The sequence below is a fragment of the Medicago sativa genome, chromosome 1 (genome assembly GCF_051527215.1).
Source record: "Medicago sativa cultivar Bolivia chromosome 1, Bolivia_mono, whole genome shotgun sequence".
NCBI lineage: Eukaryota > Viridiplantae > Streptophyta > Magnoliopsida > Fabales > Fabaceae > Medicago > Medicago sativa.
The window spans coordinates 36,071,538-36,089,408 of record NC_140749.1 but is presented as its reverse complement, the minus strand read 5'-3'; the positions used below and the strand labels follow the sequence as shown (position 1 = coordinate 36,089,408).

At 35.8% G+C, this 17,871-nt stretch overlaps 1 protein-coding gene and 1 non-coding gene across 2 annotated transcripts; one reads left to right on the top strand and one right to left on the bottom strand.

Moving 5' to 3' along the window:
- Positions 1 to 898: 898 nt before the first annotated feature.
- LOC146954638 (uncharacterized) lies at positions 899 to 17,634 on the top strand. The gene is made up of 3 exons (XM_085745382.1): positions 899 to 3,379; positions 16,772 to 16,827; positions 16,948 to 17,634. The coding sequence occupies exons 1-3, from the start codon at positions 1,639 to 1,641 to the stop codon at positions 17,632 to 17,634; spliced, it is 2,484 nt and encodes an 827-aa protein (XP_085601508.1). The 5' UTR covers positions 899 to 1,638.
- On the bottom strand, positions 8,766 to 8,872 carry LOC146954639 (small nucleolar RNA R71). The gene has a single exon (XR_015025148.1). It is a non-coding gene; the product is annotated as a small nucleolar RNA R71 (small nucleolar RNA).
- Positions 17,635 to 17,871: the final 237 nt, after the last annotated feature.

The following is a 17,871-nucleotide window of genomic DNA, read 5'->3' as shown; positions in this document are numbered from 1 at the left end:
CAAACCGAGGTCGAGAGGATAAGCACCGAGTAACAAAGGCAAGGTGTAGAACTTTTGGGGCTAAGAAATGATGTCCAAAGGGGCAACCGTTGTCGGAAGAAAACAATGAGATACTTCGAAGGATGATGCACTGTGAAGAAGATTTCCTTCTTAGACTTGGCTGGGTTTTGATGATAACAAACTCACATCATAAAAGAAGAAAAATTATGGAGGCACAAGATGAAGATCAAGAACAAAGATTAGTGACTAGGCTCCTTGGTTATACTCTTTGTAAGTATGGTCCTTATCTTTTGATTTATCATTCTTAACTTATGGAACAACTTAGAATGCTTAGAAAATAATTACTATCATTTTTCTAAGTCATCATATGAAGCAATTCTTAAAGCTCTCATGAAAATAAATCACACCTCTCAATGATTTTCATTTAAATGTGATTTTGCATTAAAATGTTTTTGCATAAAAAACCATAATTTATTATGGGAATTTTACAATATATTTTTGGCATAAAAATAATGTTAAGCATGCACTTAATCTTTTTTTTGTAACCGTTGGCTTTTATAAAGAAAATATTTGGCCTAATAAATCAAAGTGTGGAATTGGCTATTTCTCAAATAATGGCCAACGGCTAGTTTTTATATCATTGCAATTGAGTGACCTTGATTCATAAAAGGATTACAAATATATATGCCTAATTGATCATTGTGCCAACGGCTTTCTCTAATTAAATTGTCTTTCCATAATTTGGCAAAACGGCTAATATTTGGATTCAAGTGAACATAACGGCAAGCTTTTTCAAAACTGCATTTCATACTCAATTTTATGAATAGGTGCCATTTCAAATATGTTTCTATTCATTGGTAAAACTTTTGAAAAATAGTATTGCTTCATAAACATCTTTTTAGCCTCTATAAATTCAATTGAGAATTAAAACAATTTACACACAACAACTTTCATTATCTCAATTGACATTTTCAATATCACTTGCTTTCAAACTTTCATTCAAATTGTTTGGAAAACTTTGCCTACACTTTAACATTTATTAAAAAGTTTTCTGAGCACTAAGTCCATTTGTTAATAGTGATATTGATAAGATTATACAGCCATACACATTTGATATTCTTCAATAACTTTGTTGTAAAGTTTCTTACCATTGTTGGTGAGAATTATTGTTTAAGATAGTGGGGGTGCTCTCTTGTGATTGTTGTAAAAGGTTCTTTGATTCGGGAAGATTCAAAGTCCACCAAAAGTGTTTGGTGTTTGTGTTGTAATCAAGAGAGAGGGTTTCTTTATTGTGTTTATGTTAGAAAGATTGTTAGGGGGTCTTGGAGTGAGATTGCTTGTAACAAAGATTCTAACATAGTGAATTCCTTCGCGAGGTGTGTAGGGAGTGGACTGACCCTAAGGTTTAGAGGGGAACCACTATAATTCTCTTGTGTCTTTTCTTCTTCCCTTACTCTTTTATTTTTCCGCATTTATAGCTTCATCATTATTTACCGGAAAAATTATCAAGAACGCTAAACTCTGAAAAATTAACCAATATTCCTAGAAACCTAATTCACCCCCCTCTTAGGTTACAATCTGAACTTACAATTGGCATCAGAGCAAGAGTAAAGATAATTTGCTTCTTTGATCCAGAAAATGGCTTCCGCTAAACCGTTTCTAGCAGAAGGTCCTAATTCAAACCGACCACCATGTTTCACCGGAGATCATTATGATTTCTGGAAAATTAGGATGACAACGTATCTAGAAGCCCAAGGTGAAGAAATTTGGGGTGCTGTCCAGAATGGTCCTTATGTTCCCACTACAACTGTGAATGGTGTGACTAGTATCAAACCACAAACATCATGGGATGATGATGACCGAAAAAAAGTGTTATTTGACAAAAAGGCAAAGAACATTCTTCAATCCTCTCTTGGGATGGATGAGTTTTTCAGAATTTCTAACTGCAAAACAGCCAAAGAAATCTGGGACACTTTGGAAATAACACATGAAGGAACAGAAGAAGTAAAACGTTCCAGATTGAATACCCTCTCTCAAGAGTACGAGATGTTTAGAATGCAACCAGGAGAAAAGATTCTAGACATGCAGAAGAGATTTTCACATCTTATCAATCATCTTGCAGCCCTTGGAAAAACTTTGTCCAACAATGAAATAAACTTGAAGATTCTCAGGTCACTAACAAGGGAATGGCAACCAAAAGTAACAGCCATATCTGAAAAGAAAAGTCTTTCAAACATGTCGTTGGCAGCACTTTTCGGAAAATTACAAGAGCATGAAATTGAACTTGCAAGACTAGAACAACATAAAGAAGGAGTAAAGAAACATAAAAATATTTCATTGAAGGCAGAATCCAGCGTTCTCCAACAAGATGATAGCACCGATGATGATGATGATGAAAACATCACTGTTCTTGTGAAGAAATTAGGAAAATTCCTCCAAAAGGATAAAAACTTTGAATTTGGAAATAAAAGAAAATTTCACAAGAAGAAGGATGTTTCTACATCAAGTCAAAGTTTCACATGCTTTGAATGTGGAAAAGAGGGACATGTGAAGGCAGACTGTCCAACCCTTGCAAAGAAGAGTAGCCTTAAAGGAAAGAAAGAATTCAAGCTAAGAAGGGCCTACCTTGCATGGGATGACAATGATATAAGTTCATCTTCAGAATCAGAGGATGACGAATATGCAAATTTAACATTAATGGCGTCACACCACTCTGATGATGAACAAGAGGTAAGTGATTCTGAATTAAATTTTAAACCTTCTTATGAAGAATTACAAAATGCATTTGATGAATTGTTTGAAGAATTCATTAATCTTTCTAAAACTTGTGCAAAGCAAAAGAAAGAAAATGTATCTCTAGAAAGAAAAGCTTTTGATGCACAAGAAGAATTAGAAAAGGTTAAAAGTTCTTCATGTAATAAATGTAAAGAAAATGAAACAAAAATTGTTGAATTAAATCAAGTGATCAAAAATTTTGAAAAAGGTCACAATAGTTTGGAAGAAGTGCTTAGTATACAAAGATATTCAAATAACAAAACCGGACTTGGTTTTTCAAATTTTAATAAACCAAGCACAAATAAAAAGGTCTTTGTTAAAGCAAGCACAATTTCTAACAATATAGAAACAAAGAAAATGCTTGTTGTTAATTCTTCCAAGAATGTGAATCAAAGAATTAATTCTAAAAGAAATTATTCTAACAATTCTTTTAAGAAAAATAATTCAAATGTTAAGAATAATTTCTCTAAAGGAAATAATTTTGGTTCACATCATGTTCTTAATTTAATATGTTTTTATTGTAATGTAAAAGGTCATACTCCAAATACTTGCTACATAAGAAACTTTGGTGTTCCTTATGGTGAGTTTATTTGGGTAAAGAAAGGTATTAATGCAAGAGGACCCAAAGAAAAATGGGTACCTAGAAAGTGCTATTAATTGTTTTGTAGGTACTTGAAGACCATGTGTTAAAAATGTCATATTTAAATTGGTCTCTTCAAGATACAAGATCATATGATTTGGATTAAAGCTTTTTTTAAAGACGATTTGATAAAGATTGGAAATTTGATGACGCTTTGAAATTTATGTGCACTCTTTATCATGTTCTTGTTTATTCATGACTATGGTGAAAGGTACACAATTTCATTACATTGAAATATGATATTCTTGATTTGTCTCTGGTTTATGATTCATGCTTGAATGCATATCACATGTTAAATGTTAATATTTCATGCTTTCAAAGTTAGAGTTTGGTCTGTTAAATTTATGTGTTGAACATAGATCAAATACATGTTGAAATGTTATGTATGAAATTATCTAGTTGGATTTACATTTATTTTATTGCCTCAAATCCATGGATAAATAATGCATGATGGTTTTGAATATTCGAGTAATAAAAAATGGTAGATAACTCTCTATCCTTTAAAATGCCTTTGTTCTTTTTGTTCTACCCGTTAGTAACTAATAATTGATGAAAATTTTGAAATGCAAAAGAACTTGTCTCAGGTCGTTCCAAACCAGATCCTCAACAAAAAGGACTTGTTTGTTATCTCTAAACAAATGTAACATTTGAAATGGGTTGAAGATTATCATTATTTAAGTCCTCACAGAATCATCAATGATTAGTTGCCAAAATATTTTGAAATTGTCAATCAATTAAGCATATGCTGGTCTATTACCTCAGAAAAATTAAATGAGTAAAATTGATGTTCTCATATTATATGTGTGTGATAGTTGGTGAATAATATCAAGAGTGTATAAGTTTATTTATAGACATAGCAATGAGAATTAAAAATCTACATGAAGGATTGAATATTCATTGTGAAGAAGATAATGTTTTCTACATAAAATTTATTATTTCCCTTATATTTCGACCCTTTGGATTTTATCCTTTTTCTTCTTTTTGATGATGTCAAAAGGGGGAGAAAGTGTATGTTAGTATTTTGTGCTTAAATTGTTTCAGGTTATCCAATTGCAAAACAAAGGGGGAGACATACAATACAGGGGGAGTTTCATTGAGCAAACATTGTCAAAAGGATATGGTTTGTCATCATCAAAAAGGGGGAGATTGTGAAGAAGATTTCCTTCTTAGACTTGGCTGGGTTTTGATGATAACAAACTCACATCATAAAAGAAGAAAAATTATGGAGGCACAAGATGAAGATCAAGAACAAAGATTAGTGACTAGGCTCCTTGGTTATACTCTTTGTAAGTATGGTCCTTATCTTTTGATTTATCATTCTTAACTTATGGAACAACTTAGAATGCTCAGAAAATAATTACTGTCATTTTTCTAAGTCATCATATGAAGCAATTCTTAAAGCTCTCATGAAAATAAATCACACCTCTCAATGATTTTCATTTAAATGTGATTTTGCATTAAAATGTTTTTGCATGAAAAACCATAATTTATTATGGGAATTTTACAATATATTTTTGGCATAAAAATAATGTTAAGCATGCACTTAATCTTTTTTTTGTAACCGTTGGCTTTTATAAAGAAAATATTTGGCCTAATAAATCAAAGTGTGGAATTGGCTATTTCTCAAATAATGGCCAACGGCTAGTTTTTATATCATTGCAATTGAGTGACCTTGATTCATAAAAGGATTACAAATATATATGCCTAATTGATCATTGTGCCAACGGCTTTCTCTAATTAAATTGTCTTTCCATAATTTGGCCAAACGGCTAATATTTGGATTCAAGTGAACATAACGGCAAGCTTTTTCAAAACTGCATTTCATACTCAATTTTATGAATAGGTGCCATTTCAAATATGTTTCTATTCATTGGTAAAACTTTTTGAAAAATAGTATTGCTTCATAAACATCTTTTTAGCCTCTATAAATTCAATTGAGAATTAAAACAATTTACACACAACAACTTTCATTATCTCAATTGACATTTTCAATATCACTTGCTTTCAAACTTTCATTCAAATTGTTTGGAAAACTTTGCCTACACTTTAACATTTATTAAAAAGTTTTCTGAGCACTAAGTCCATTTGTTAATAGTGATATTGATAAGATTATACAGCCATACACATTTGATTTTCTTCAATTACTTTGTTGTAAAGTTTCTTACCATTGTTGGTGAGAATTATTGTTTAAGATAGTGGGGGTGCTCTCTTGTGATTGTTGTAAAAGGTTCTTTGATTCGGGAAGATTCAAAGTCCACCAAAAGTGTTTGGTGTTTGTGTTGTAATCAAGAGAGAGAGTTTCTTTCTTGTGTTTATGTTAGAAAGATTGTTAGGGGGTCTTGGAGTGAGATTGCTTGTAACAAAGATTCTAACATAGTGAATTCTTCGCGGGGTGTGAAGGGAGTGGACTGACCCTAAGGTTTAGAGGGGAACCACTATAATTCTCTTGTGTCTTTTCTTCTTCCCTTACTCTTTTATTTTTCCGCATTTATAGCTTCATCATTATTTACCGAAAAAATTGTCAAGAACGCTAAACTCTGAAAAATTAACCAATATTCCTAGAAACCTAATTCACCCCCCTCTTAGGTTACAATCTGAATTTACATGCACCACTTTCATCTCCAAGGTCCTCCTTATGGACCTCAATAAATTGTGAGCTTTCCTCTTCCTCTCTTCCCTTATTTTCTTTTCTTTTGAATCATTGAGGACAATGCTTCTCCTAAATGTAGGGGGGCCTAATAAAGTGTCTTGAATCGTAGTGTTTCCAAACTCCCGTGAACTTTATTCTTTTGTTTTGTTTTTATAGCGAAAGACATGATTAAGTAGCTTGTTTGTTTTTAATGTAAATCACGGCATAATTTTTTTTTTGTTTTGTCTCTTCTTAAAAGGTTGTTTCTTGGACATGAAAGTGATTTATTGTGTTTTTTGTGTTCTTGCTATACCCACATCTTGTTTTATTGTGAAAAATTCTCCAATGAGAAAACCACCCAGTTGCAATCTTTGAGTAAGTGTATGAGTAGGTATTTTAAGGAGCATGTTCTATCTCTAGTGTTAACTTAGACCCTTAAAAGTCTTCAGAGTAAAAGTAGTATAAGTTTGTGTGGGAAATAATATGCTTTATTGTTATAATTTGTTGAATTAAAATGGGGCGGGAGAATGGCACCAACATGTGGAGGAAAGGACACTCCCTCTCTGACTTCCTAAATGTGGTGGTGACTCCCTAATTGAGCTTAAGTTCCAAATCCCTCAAAAGAGGAAATAAATTCATCAAAGCTAGGGGGAAAGGACACCCTCTCCAAAAAGACTTCCTACGCGGAGATGAATAAAAATTTTGCAACACTACTTAGGGTGATCTTGAATCTAGGGGGAAAGGACATCCCCTCCAAAAAGACTTCCTACGAGGATAGATAGCCCCTAAGCAATCTCCAGCCCCTTGTGCTTAAATTGTTAATCTAATTTTAACTAAATTCCCATCTCTCTTATATGAAATGAAGAAAAGACTTTTCTCGGTTACTTTAGCATTAAGGATAGAACCTGTTGATGAGTCATAGATTAGTATATTTTAATGCTTTATTTAGTTTAGTTTTAAATAAGATTTGATTTAATTATATTGCATTTTATTTCCTTTTAGAATATTTTACTTTAAATTGTCTTTTATTTTATTTTAGGAACGAATATATGGTGGAAGGTGTCTTGGAGCAAAAGAAAGAGGACTGGAGCAAATACAGTGCGAAAATACGAAGATACGGAACAAAAATATGTTCCCACCAAGTCAGAAGCTTGGCACGGCCAGTGCCAACATGTGGCACGGCCGTGCCACCTCCAGAAGCCCCTTTTGCTGCTTTTTCTTCGGGCCCAAGTTACCCTGTTGCAGCTTTACTGTTTTACCCTTTTAGTTGCTTAGTTTCTAAGTTGATTGTAAAGCTATAAATAGAGTAGCTCTCCACCATAAACATTCACCTTTTACTTTGTTTATTTCAAGCATTATTTCAATAAAAAGTCTTTATTTCCTTTTACTTCCTTTGCAATTTACTTTTATCGCATTCTCTCTTCTTCCCCCATGTCTACGATGAACATGAGTGAGTAGACTTCTTTGTCTTGGGATCGTTGGATAAGTCTAATGACGTAATCCGGATCAAGCCAAGCCTTAAACCCTAATTATTTGTTACCTTAATTCCTAATCTAAATTCACCGTTTTAACATGAATTAATTATTATCAAACTGTGGAAGCGAACGCGGAGGGTTTGATAATGGTTAATTCATCATCACAGATATCAATTCATAAAGCGAATGCGGAGCTTTGATATCCGATCAAGTGAATTTAGACAAGGTTTGCGAAACATGAGAATAGTCTAGCAAACCTTAGACACATAAAGTTTCGATCTTCAAGGGTCCCAAAGGCAATCACCCATGAGAATAGGTGTGGTTGTTGGAGGGATACACTCACTGACTTCGAGAGGAGCTATGATATGCTAAAGAGAAACATGTCCTTAGTAATTAAGATTAACATATAATTATAAGTTTAAGGCTTGCTTGTGAAAAAATTCGTTATTATGATGAACCAATGATCCCGAGGCTTTTTAATATTATTGTTATTTACTTTCAAAAACTGCACTCTCCAACTTACTATTTCTTTCTCCTCTAATCATTTTCTAAAAGTTAATTAGATTGACCAACTCCCTAGCGGAACGATAACTCTACTTACTACTTTTACTTCGATAGGCCGTGCACTTGCGGTTTGGCCCTATCAAGTTTTTGGCGCCGTTGCCAGGGAGTTAACTAATTTAATTAGCTTTTTCTTAGTGATTAGAATTCTCTCTTCTTTCTCTTTTCTTTTTATTTTTAACTTTTTATTTTTCTGTTATCGTTAACTTCTTGGGTTCTCAATTTTTTTTTTATGCGAAAAACCAGAAATCGAGTTGTAATAATCAACGAGATCGAAAGGTATTTGCATAGAAGAAGGAGAGCGGCACAAAATAACACCGCCATGGCCAATCGCACTCTCAAAGAGTATGCAACGCCGTCTACGGCTGAACCACAAGCTATTATTGTGTACCCAACGGTTGAGGATGACAATTTTGAAATTAAGCCTGCCCTACTTAACTTGGTGCAGCAAAACCAATTCTCGGGATCCCCCACTGAGGATCCCAATCTTCACATCTCTGTTTTCCTACGAATTAGTGGAACCATGAAGGAGAACCAAGAAGCCGTAAGACTTCATCTCTTTCCCTTTTCCTTAAGGGATAGAGCTAGCGCTTGGTTCCATTCCCTCGAAGTCGGTTCCATTACTTCATGGGATCAGATGAGGCAAGCATTCCTTGCCCGTTTCTTTCCACCATCTAAAACCGCTAAACTTAGAGACCAAATCACACGATTCAACCAAAAAGATGGGGAATCTCTCTATGATGCGTGGGAGCTTTTCAAAGAAATGCTAAGACTTTGTCCCCACCATGGCCTAGAGAAGTGGCTTATAGTCCACACTTTTTATAATGGCTTGTCTTATACCACTAAGATGTCTGTTGATGCAGCTGCAGGTGGAGCACTTATGAATAAGAACTACACGGAGGCGTATGCCTTGATTGAAGACATGGCTCAAAATCATTACAAATGGACCGACGAGAGAGCGACCACTAGTTCTTCATCCTCCAAAAAGGAGGCAGGTATGTACGAAGTCTCTAACTATGACCACCTTGCTTCTAAAATTGATACACTAACCGAAAAACTTGAAAAACTCAATGTTAGTGCTATCAATTCTGCTTCTACTCCTTCTTGTGAAATATGTGGTATAACTGGTCATGCTAGTGTTGATTGCCAACTAGGTAGTGCTATTAATGGTGTTGAGCAAATGAATTATGCTCAATACAACCAAGGGATGCGACAAAATCAAAATTTTTATAAAAACCAAAATCCCTATGGACAAGTAGCACCACCCGGTTATGCAAACAACCAAAGATTCACTCAGAAATCCAATTCGGAAATTTTGTTGGAAAACTCTATTGCCAACCAAACCAATCAACTTCAAGAACTTAAAAACCAAACCGGATTTCTGAATGATTCTCTTTCCAAGCTCAATACCAAGGTTGATTCTATTGCTACTCATTCTAAAATGCTTGAAACTCAAATCGCTCAAATAGCCCAACAAGTGGCTACCTCTTCCCAAACACCGGGATCTTTCCTGGTCAAACCGAAGCCAATCCCAAAGCCCAAGTTAATGTCATATCTTTTGGGGGTAGTAAGTTAAATGAAACTTTTGCTAAGGTTAAAAACATTGGGAAAGAAAGTGTCAAGCCTTTAGGTGATAAAATTGTGATAGAAAAAGCAAAACCGCTTGAAGAAAACAAAACTCCATCCCCCTTAAATCTTGATAAGCTTAAACTAGAGGGTAAGTTTGAAAAATTTGTTAACATACTTAGGAAGATTTGCATTAAACTTCCCTTTGCTGAAGTTTTGTCTAGGATGCCTCTATATGCCAAGTTTTTAAAGGAAATTTTTTCAAAGAAAAGGGCTATAGAGCATAATGAGACAATAGCCTTGGCCAAGGAAACTAGTGCAATCATTCAAGAAGCACCCCCTAAGCTTAGAGATCCAAGTAGCTTTGCCATACCATGTGAAATTGGGAATGAAACCATAAACAAAGCCTTATGTGACTTAGGAGCTAGTGTTAGTTTGCTGCCTTTGTCTCTTCTTAAAAGGATAGGGATAGGAGAGTTGAAACCTACCGAAATGGAATTAAAGCTAGCTGATCGTTCTACCATGAAACTTGTAGGATTTGTCGAGGACATACCCGTTAAGATAGAAGGGATATATATCCTAACTGATTTTGTAGTCGTTGACATTGCGGAGGACGAAGACGTCCCCATAATCCTAGGTAGACCTTTCCTAGCCACTGCAGGAGCTCTCATAGATGTTAAGAACGGTAGGATAGTATTCCAAGTGAGTGATAAGATGGTGGGATTTGAGTTGGAAAATGTTATGAAGGGTCCTGCTCTTTACTCTTGTTGCATGTTTAACTATCATGTTGTGAAAGAACGTTTTATAGCGTCATCTACACAATATGATATCTTTGATCCATTCAAAGGACTCTTTCTAACCGTCAAGCTAATGACATTAAAAGAGCGCTTCGTGGGAGGCAACCCACGCATTTAATTGCTTTTGTTTTGTTTTTCTTTGTTTTAAGTTGTTTTGTAGGTAATTGTCCAAGTATAGTTCGAAAAAAATCAAGAAATTGAAGAATTCTGAAGCCCCCTGGACCAGAGAGGTGGCACGGCCCGTGCTAGCATTGGCACGGCCGTGCCAAGTTTTTAAGGAAAAAGGCAATGTTGAAGTCAGAAAGATGGCACGGCCCGTGCCAATAGGTGGCACGGCCGTGCCCGACCTCTTGTGCCTATATACATAAATTTTTCTCTTCTTCTTCCTCATTCTCAAACCACAAACCTCTCTCTACTTTCAAACTTCTCTCTAAACCTCCATAACCTTCAAAACTTCAAACCCTCATATCTCCCTCAATTCTTACCCAAATCACTCAATTCTTTCACCAATCAATCACAAACTTCCTCCAAAACAAAAACCACCAATCAAAAACATCTTTCATCCATCCAAACCCATAATTCACCAAAACCCTAATCTTTCAAAACATAACCCAAACACCACAAAACCTTAACCAATCTCCACATCCAAACCAACAAACCTTCCTTCAACATCAACCCCAACCCTAAACCAATCCTTTCCACCAAAAATCTTCCCAAACCCTAAACCTTCAAAACCAATTCCAACAAGGGTCAATGGCTTCAAGAAGAAGTGGTAAGGAACCAGCAAGCTCTCAAGGAGGACCTCCCCCAAAGAAGCAAGCACAAGTGAAGAATCATGGAATCCAGTTCAAAAACAACAAGCAAAGGGACAGGTATAAAAATCTCATCTCTAAACACTTGCATCCTTCTCGTTATCCTGATCCCAATACTTTGGATGTGCTAGAGCTTTTTGATGATGTTTCTAGGCTGATAAGTAAGTTAGGATGGACTGAATTGCTGAAACCTGTGCGGGGTTATGAAAATTTCACTTATGAATTCTTGAGCTCAATAGATTTTACCAAAGATAAGTTGGATTATGATAACCCTAACCATAGAGTTGTTTTCCGGTTGATGAATATTGATTATGACATGTCACTTCAGCACTTTTGTGAGGCCTTAGGTTTTGCAAATGAAGGATATATTCATGATCATTGGGATCCAAGTCTAAAACCGATTAACTATGACCCAGCTGCCTTTTGGAAACAAATCACCGGTCTTAACAAATACGTCCCTAGGGCGAACAAAGCTAGCAACATTCACAACCCCGTACTTAGGTACCTTCAGAGGGTAATGGCTTGCACTATTTGGGGTAGAACCGAGCTAGGAAACACTAGAACCGATGAATTGTTCATGTTATGGGCAATGCTCTACAACCACCCCGTCAATACTTGTTTTTATTTGATTGATCACCTAGACTTTGTCGGTACTAGACCGGCCGGTAGAGGAGACATAGTGGTGGGTGGCATCATTACATATATAGCTAGGTGTTTTGGAGTGGGTGAAGATGAGGGTATCAAACCAATTGAGGGAAACAATAGGCTTAACATAGAATTATAGAAACCCTTATTGCTATGAATTTCATCAAACATCGTCCACCCCTTCATTACCAACTTAAGCTAAATGTGCCAATCATGTTTTTATTGCCTAACCCATCTCGGACTACCACCGAGGTGGAAGAAAATTGGTTGTATGTTAATGATGTGCAGGTTCTTGGTGAGCAAGATGATGATGAGGGAGAAGGTGCTAACTTGCACCATGATGAAGGAGAGGGTGCTAACTTGCACCAAGAGAGGCACCATGGCCATGAAGCCGGTGAGCTTAATGAAAATCAAAGATGGACATGGATTCACAATGAAATCGAGAGGATGAGCACGGAGCAACAAAGGCAAGGTGTTGAGATCTCCGGCCTTCGCAATGAAGTTCAAAGGGGCAACCGTGTCAATGATGCTCCGCCGGATGATGCAACACCTCCATCTCCAAGGTCCTCCTTATGGACCCCAATAAATTGTGAGCTTTCCTCTTCCTCTCTTCCCTTCTCTCTTCTATCTCTCTTTCCCCTACTCTTCTTCTACTACTTCTTTCTTCTTCATCTACTTCTTCTTCTATTTTAATTTCTTTTTCTTTTGAATCATTGAGGACAATGCTTCCCCTAAGTGTGGTGGGGGGGGGGGGTAATAAAGTGTCTAGAGTCGTAGTGTCCAAACTCCCTTGAACTTTATTCTTTTTGTTTTGTTTTTATAGCAAGAGGCATGACTAGTAGCTTGTTTTTAATGTAGAAAATGGCATGAAAATTTTTGTTTTGTCTCTTCTTTAGGTTGCTTCTTGTACACAAAAGTAGTTTCTTGTGTTTCTTATGTTCATGCTACACCCACATCTTGTTCTATTGTGAAATTCTCCAATGAGAAAAGCACCCGGTTGCAATCCTTGAGCAAATGTATGAATAGGTATTTTAAGGAACACGTTCTATCTTTAGTGTTAACTTAGACCCTTTAAAGTCTTAAGAGTAAAAGTAGTATAAGTTTGTGTGGGAAATTAATCAAATGTTCTTAATCGTTATATTCTTAATTTGTTAAAGTTAAATGGGGCGGGAGAATGGCACCAACATGTGGGGGAAAGGACAAACCCTAACTTCCTAATTGTGGTGGTGACTCCCTAATTTGAACTTAAAGTAAAACTAATTCATCAATGCTAGGGGGAAAGGACAATTACATCCAAAAAGACTTCCTACGCGGAGATGAAACAAATAAAATTTTGCAGCTCTGCTTAGGGTGATTTTGAATCTAGGGGGAAAGGACAATTACATCCGAGAAGACTTCCTACGATGATAGATAGCCCCTAAGCATCTGCAGCCCCTTGTGCTTAATTGTTAATCTAATCTAATTTTAACTTAAATTCCCATCACTCTTATATGAAATGAAGAAAGGATTTTTCTCGGTTACTTTAACACTAAGGATAGAACCTATTCCTCATAATATCTGTCTTATACAGGAGCAATAAAAGGGTTGGACTGCACACACACACTCACTTGAGACTTGATGTTGGGTAGAATAGGTTCATGAGAAGCATTTGAAATTGTAATTAGTATACTTGAAGCAAAGCCTTTCTTTTGAGACATGTGTTCTTAATAATGCCATGAATAAATCTTTTGTTGCTGCTATGTCTATTGCCTTTTGCTTGAGGACAAGCAAAGATTCAAGTGTGGGGGAGTTTGATGAGTCATAGATTAGTATATTTTAATGCTTTATTTAGTTTAGTTTTAAATAAGATTTGATTTAATTATATTGCATTTTATTTCCTTTTAGAATATTTTACTTTAAATTGTCTTTTATTTTATTTTAGAAACGAATATATGGTGGAAGGTGTCTTGGAGCAAAAGAAAGAGGACTGGAGCAAATACAGTGCGAAAATACGAAGATACGGAACAAAAATATGTTCCCACCAAGTCAGAAACTTGGCACGGCCAGTGCCAACATGTGGCACGGCCGTGCCACCTCCAGAAGCCCCTTTTGCTGCTTTTTCTTCGGGCCCAAGTTACCCTGTTGCAGCTTTACTGTTTTACCCTTTTAGTTGCTTAGTTTCTAAGTCGATTGTAAAGCTGAATAGAGTAGCTCTCCACTATAAACATTCACCTTTTACTTTGTTTATTTCAAGCATTATTTCAATAAAAAGTCTTTATTTCCTTTTACTTCCTTTGCAATTTACTTTTATCGCATTCTCTCTTCTTCCCCCATGTCTACGATGAACATGAGTGAGTAGACTTCTTTGTCTTGGGATCGTTGGATAAGTCTAATGACGTAATCCGGATCAAGCCAAGCCTTAAACCCTAATTATTTGTTACCTTAATTCCTAATCTAAATTCACCGTTTTAACATGAATTAATTATTATCAAACTGTGGAAGCAAACGCGGAGTGTTTGATAATGGTTAATTCATCATCACAGATATCAATTCATAAAGCGAACGCGGAGCTTTGATATCCGATCAAGTGAATTTAGACAAGGTTTGCGAAACATGAGAATAGTCTAGCAAACCTTGGGACACATAAAGTTTCGATCTTCAAGGGTCCCAAAGGCAATCACCCATGAGAATAGGTGTGGTTGTTGGAGGGATACACTCACTGACTTCGAGAGGAGCTGTGATATGCTAAAGAGAAACTTGTCCTTAGTAATTAAGATTAACATATAATTATAAGTTTAAGGCTTGCTTGTGAAAAGATTCGTTATTATGATGAACCAATGATCCTGAGGCTTTTTAATATTATTGTTATTTACTTTCAAAAACTGCACTCTCCAACTTCCTATTTCTTTCTCCTCTAATCATTTTCTAAAAGTTAATTAGATTGACCAACTCCCTAGCGGAACGATAACTCTACTTACTACTATTACTTCGATAGGCCGTGCACTTGCGGTTTGGCCCTATCACCTGTTCCTCATAATATCTGTCTTATACAGGAGCAAGAAAAGGGTTGGACTGCACACACACACTCACTTAAGACTTGATGTTGGGTTGAATAGGTTCATAAGGAATGCTTGAGGTTGTGATTAGTGTACTTTGAAATTAAGCCTTAAGAGAGACTTGAGTTTTTCAATTCTATTGCCATGTTAAATCTTTTTGTTGCTGCTATGTCTATTGCCTTTTGCTTGAGGACAAGCAAAGATTCAAGTGTGGGGGAGTTTGATGAGTCAATATTTAGTCGATTTTAATATATTATTTAGTATCGTTTTATTTAGATTTAGTTTTATTTTATTTCAATATTATTTCCTTTTTGAATCTTTTACTTCAAATTGCATTTTATTTTATTTCAGGAACGAATATATGATGGAAGGAGTCTTGGAGCAAAAGAAAGGAGTCTGGAGCAAATTCGGTACAAAAATACGAAGATACAGAGACAAAAATATGTCTCCCACATGTCAGAAGCTTGGCACGGCCCGTGCCAACATTTGGCACGGCCGTGCCACCCTCCAGGATGCCTTTTGCTGCTTTTTCTTCGGGCCCAAGTTACTCTGTTTTAGTTTTATTGATTAGCCCTTATAGTTGCTTAGATTTTAAGTCAATTGCAAGCTATAAATAGAGTAACATTCCATCATAAACATTCACCTTTATTTCTTAGAATTTATTAGTGACAATTATTTTAATAAAGTTCTTTTATTTTATTTTTTTACTTTCTTTCTTGCAATTTATTTTATGCTTTCTCTCTTCTTCCCCATGTCTACAATGAACATGAGTGAGTAGACTTCTTTGTCTTGGGATTATTAGGTAAGTCTAATGACGTAATCCTAATCGAACCAAGCTTTAACCCTAATTTCATGTAACTCTAATTTCTAATCTAAATTCACCGTTTTAACATGAATTAACCATTATCAAACTGTAGAAGCGAAAGTGGAGGGTTTGATAATTGTTAATCCATCATCTCAAACATCAATTCATAATGCGAAAGCGGAGCTTTGATGTTGGAACAAGTGAATTTAGACAAGAATTGCAAAGGCAGTGAAATAGTCTTTGTAATTATTGAGACATGTGTAGTTTCAATCCTTATAAGCATCTTTTAGTAATCAGGTCAGCGAAATAGGCTTGGTTGCTAGGGGTAAACTCTCACCGGACTTGATTGGAAAGGTGAGGGGCTAAAGGAAAACCGGTCTTTAGAAATTAGGTATAAAACATGGAATTAGAAGTTAAGGTTTTGGCTAGTAAAGGATTCGTCATTACGATAAACCAATAATCCCAAGGCTCTTTTTTATTATTGTTATTTAATTTCAACCAACTGAACCTCCTCTTTTTAATCTCTTTTCTCATCTAATCATTTTCTGAAAGTTAGTTAGATTGAACAACTCCCTAGCGAAACGATACTCTTTTACTACTATTACTTCGATAGACCGTGCACTTGCGGTTTGGCCTATCAGTGGGTGTGAGTGTGTTCAGTAAAATTGACTTAAGATCGGGCTATCACCAGATCAAAGTGAAAGATGTGGATATTTAGAAGACGGCCTTTAGGACACGTTACGGACATTACGAATATTCTGTGATGCCTTTCGGTGTTACTAATGCGCCGGGAGTATTTAAGGAATATATGAACCGTATTTTTCATACTTATCTAGATCGTTTTATTGTTGTGTTTATAGATGATGTTTTGATATACTCTAAGTCCGAGGAGGAACATGCCGAGCATTTGAGAATTATTTTGCAAGTGCTGAAAGAGAAGAAGTTATATGCCAAGTTATCGAAGTGCAAATTCTGGTTGAACGAAGTGAGATTTCTTGGTCATATTATTTCTGGTAGTGGTATTGCTGTAGACCCATCTAAGGTTGATGCAGTATCGCAATGGGAGACTCCAAAGTCGGTTACCGAGGTTAGGAGCTTTTTGGGTTTGGCAGGTTATTACCGAAGATTTATTGAAGGATTTTCCAGGTTAGCACTTCCGTTAACTCAGTTGACTTGTAAAGGTAGAGCTTTTGTATGGGATGTTCAGTGTGAAAATAGTTTTAATGAACTAAAGCAACGTTTGACGACGGCTCTGATATTAATACTACCAAAATCCGACGAACCATTTGTTGTATACTATAATGCGTCTAAGTTGGGTTTAGGTGGTGTGCTTATGCAGGATAATAAAGTAGTAGCTTATGCATCGAGGCAGTTGAGGATTCATGAACGCAATTATCCTACTCATGATATTGAGTTAGCTGCAGTAGCTTTTGTACTTAAAATTTGGAGGCATTATCTGTATGGTTCTAGATTTGAAGTGTTCAGCGATCATAAAAGTCTGAAGTATTTATTTGACCAGAAAGAATTAAATATGAGGCAGCGAAGGTGGCTTGAATTGCTGAAGGATTATGATTTCGGGTTGAATTACCATCCGGGTAACGCTAATGTTGTTGTAGATGCTTTAAGTAGGAAAACATTACATATGTCTGTTATGATGGTTAAAGAGTTGGAGTTGCTTGAACAGTTCAGAGAATTGAGTTTGGTTTGTGAAGTGTCGCCTCAGAGTGTGAAATTGGGAATGTTGAAGATCAACAGTGAATTATTGAATAGTATCAAGGAAGCTCAGAAGGTAGATGTGAAGTTGGTAGATTTAATGGTTGGGAAAAATCAGGCTGAAGATAGTGACTTTAAAGTTGATGATCAAGGAGTGTTGCTGTTTCGAGATAGAATTTGAATTCATGATGATACAGGAATGAAAAAGATGATTTTGGAAGAAAGTCGCAGAAGTAATTTGAGTATTCATCCAGGAGCTCCAAAAATGTATCATGATTTGAAGAAGCTATTTTGGTGGTCCGGGATGAAGCGAGATGTGGCACAATTTGTGTATGCGTGTTTAATTTGTCAGAAGTCAAAAGTTGAACACCAGAAACCTGCTGGGTTGTTGACACCTTTAGATATTCCAGAGTGGAAG